At 58.4% G+C, this 1,055-nt stretch overlaps 1 protein-coding gene across 1 annotated transcript in view; it reads right to left on the reverse strand.

The window, feature by feature from the left end:
* Nucleotides 1-928, reverse strand: part of Spr (sepiapterin reductase) — a 3,777-nt gene extending 2,849 nt beyond the window's left edge. Inside the window, exons 1-2 of the mRNA XM_029478215.1 lie at nt 464-928; nt 1-133 (exon numbers count right to left, since the gene is read on the reverse strand). Coding sequence (XP_029334075.1) covers nt 1-133; nt 464-767 — 437 coding nt within the window. The 5' untranslated portion in view covers nt 768-928. The remainder of the gene's footprint in view (nt 134-463) is intronic.
* Nucleotides 929-1,055: the final 127 nt, after the last annotated feature.

A 1,055-nucleotide genomic window follows, 5' to 3' on the forward strand; every position in this document is an offset into this window, starting at 1 on the left:
CTATCCCGGAAGGCATTCAAGGTGCCGGAGGTCAAACAGAGCATGGAGGTCAGGTTCAGAGCCCAGTAGTTGTTCACCTCAGCTAGGTCATTCACCCTGAGCAACCAATGGGAAACATCCCCAAGATTGCCCGAAAAAAAAAAAAAAAAAAAAAAAGGACCAAAGAAATGACACAACTGGGGCACTCTTCTCCCTCAGCCTTCCACAGTTCCTCCCCATAGGCTATCCCTCTGTCCCAGCTCTGCAGACACCCCTAATGCAACTGCATGCTCTTTAGTAAAGCAGAGGGATTTGTTCAAAAGGTCTTGACTCACACATCCGCCAGGAGGCACTGTCGCCCCGTAGTGACACTGATACACCCTCTCTCCTCTTGGACTTTGGACTTTAGGGACTTGCCCTTCACCTACCCAAAAGGCTATGAGGTAAGAGCTCGCAGCCCAGGTCTGGACGGGAGTCTCACCTGCGTTGTTGATGAGCAGCAGGCGCTGCAGCCCCTCGGGCCTCGGGAGCTCGCGTACCGCGCTCAGCAACCGCTGCACGCCAGCCTCGGTGCCCAGATCGGCGGCTGCCAGCACCACTCTCAGGTCAGGCTGCTGAGCGCCCAGCTCCTCCTTCAGTTGCCGCAGCATCGACTCACTGCGTGCGCTTACGAGCATCACCGAACCGGGCGACAGCAACCGGGCCAGCTGCGGGGCCAGGGCGCGACCAAAGCCCCGGGAGGCCCCGGTCAACACGCACACAGCGCAGCCCAGCCCGCCTGCCTCCATGCCTGGAACTCAGACTCACGCGCAGCTACTTAACCAGGACGGGGCGGAGCCTATCCTTGGCTTTGGACGGCGGAAGTTCGGGCCAGAATCCACTGGTGTTTGGGTGAAAAAAGCCAGGCAGCCTGGGCTCGGCAGGAAATCCCAATCCCCTTCCCAGCGCTTCCGGGTTCCCCCTGAGCGCCACTCCCACAAACTCAGCCCCTTTCTGGGAGGCGCGTTCTCAATTTCTACCCTGTTCCAGGATTAACTTCCTCCTCCAGGGTTGGTTTGTCTTTATCCATACAGGAC

Source organism: Mus caroli, chromosome 6 (assembly GCF_900094665.2).
Source record: "Mus caroli chromosome 6, CAROLI_EIJ_v1.1, whole genome shotgun sequence".
Taxonomy (NCBI): Eukaryota; Metazoa; Chordata; class Mammalia; order Rodentia; family Muridae; genus Mus; species Mus caroli.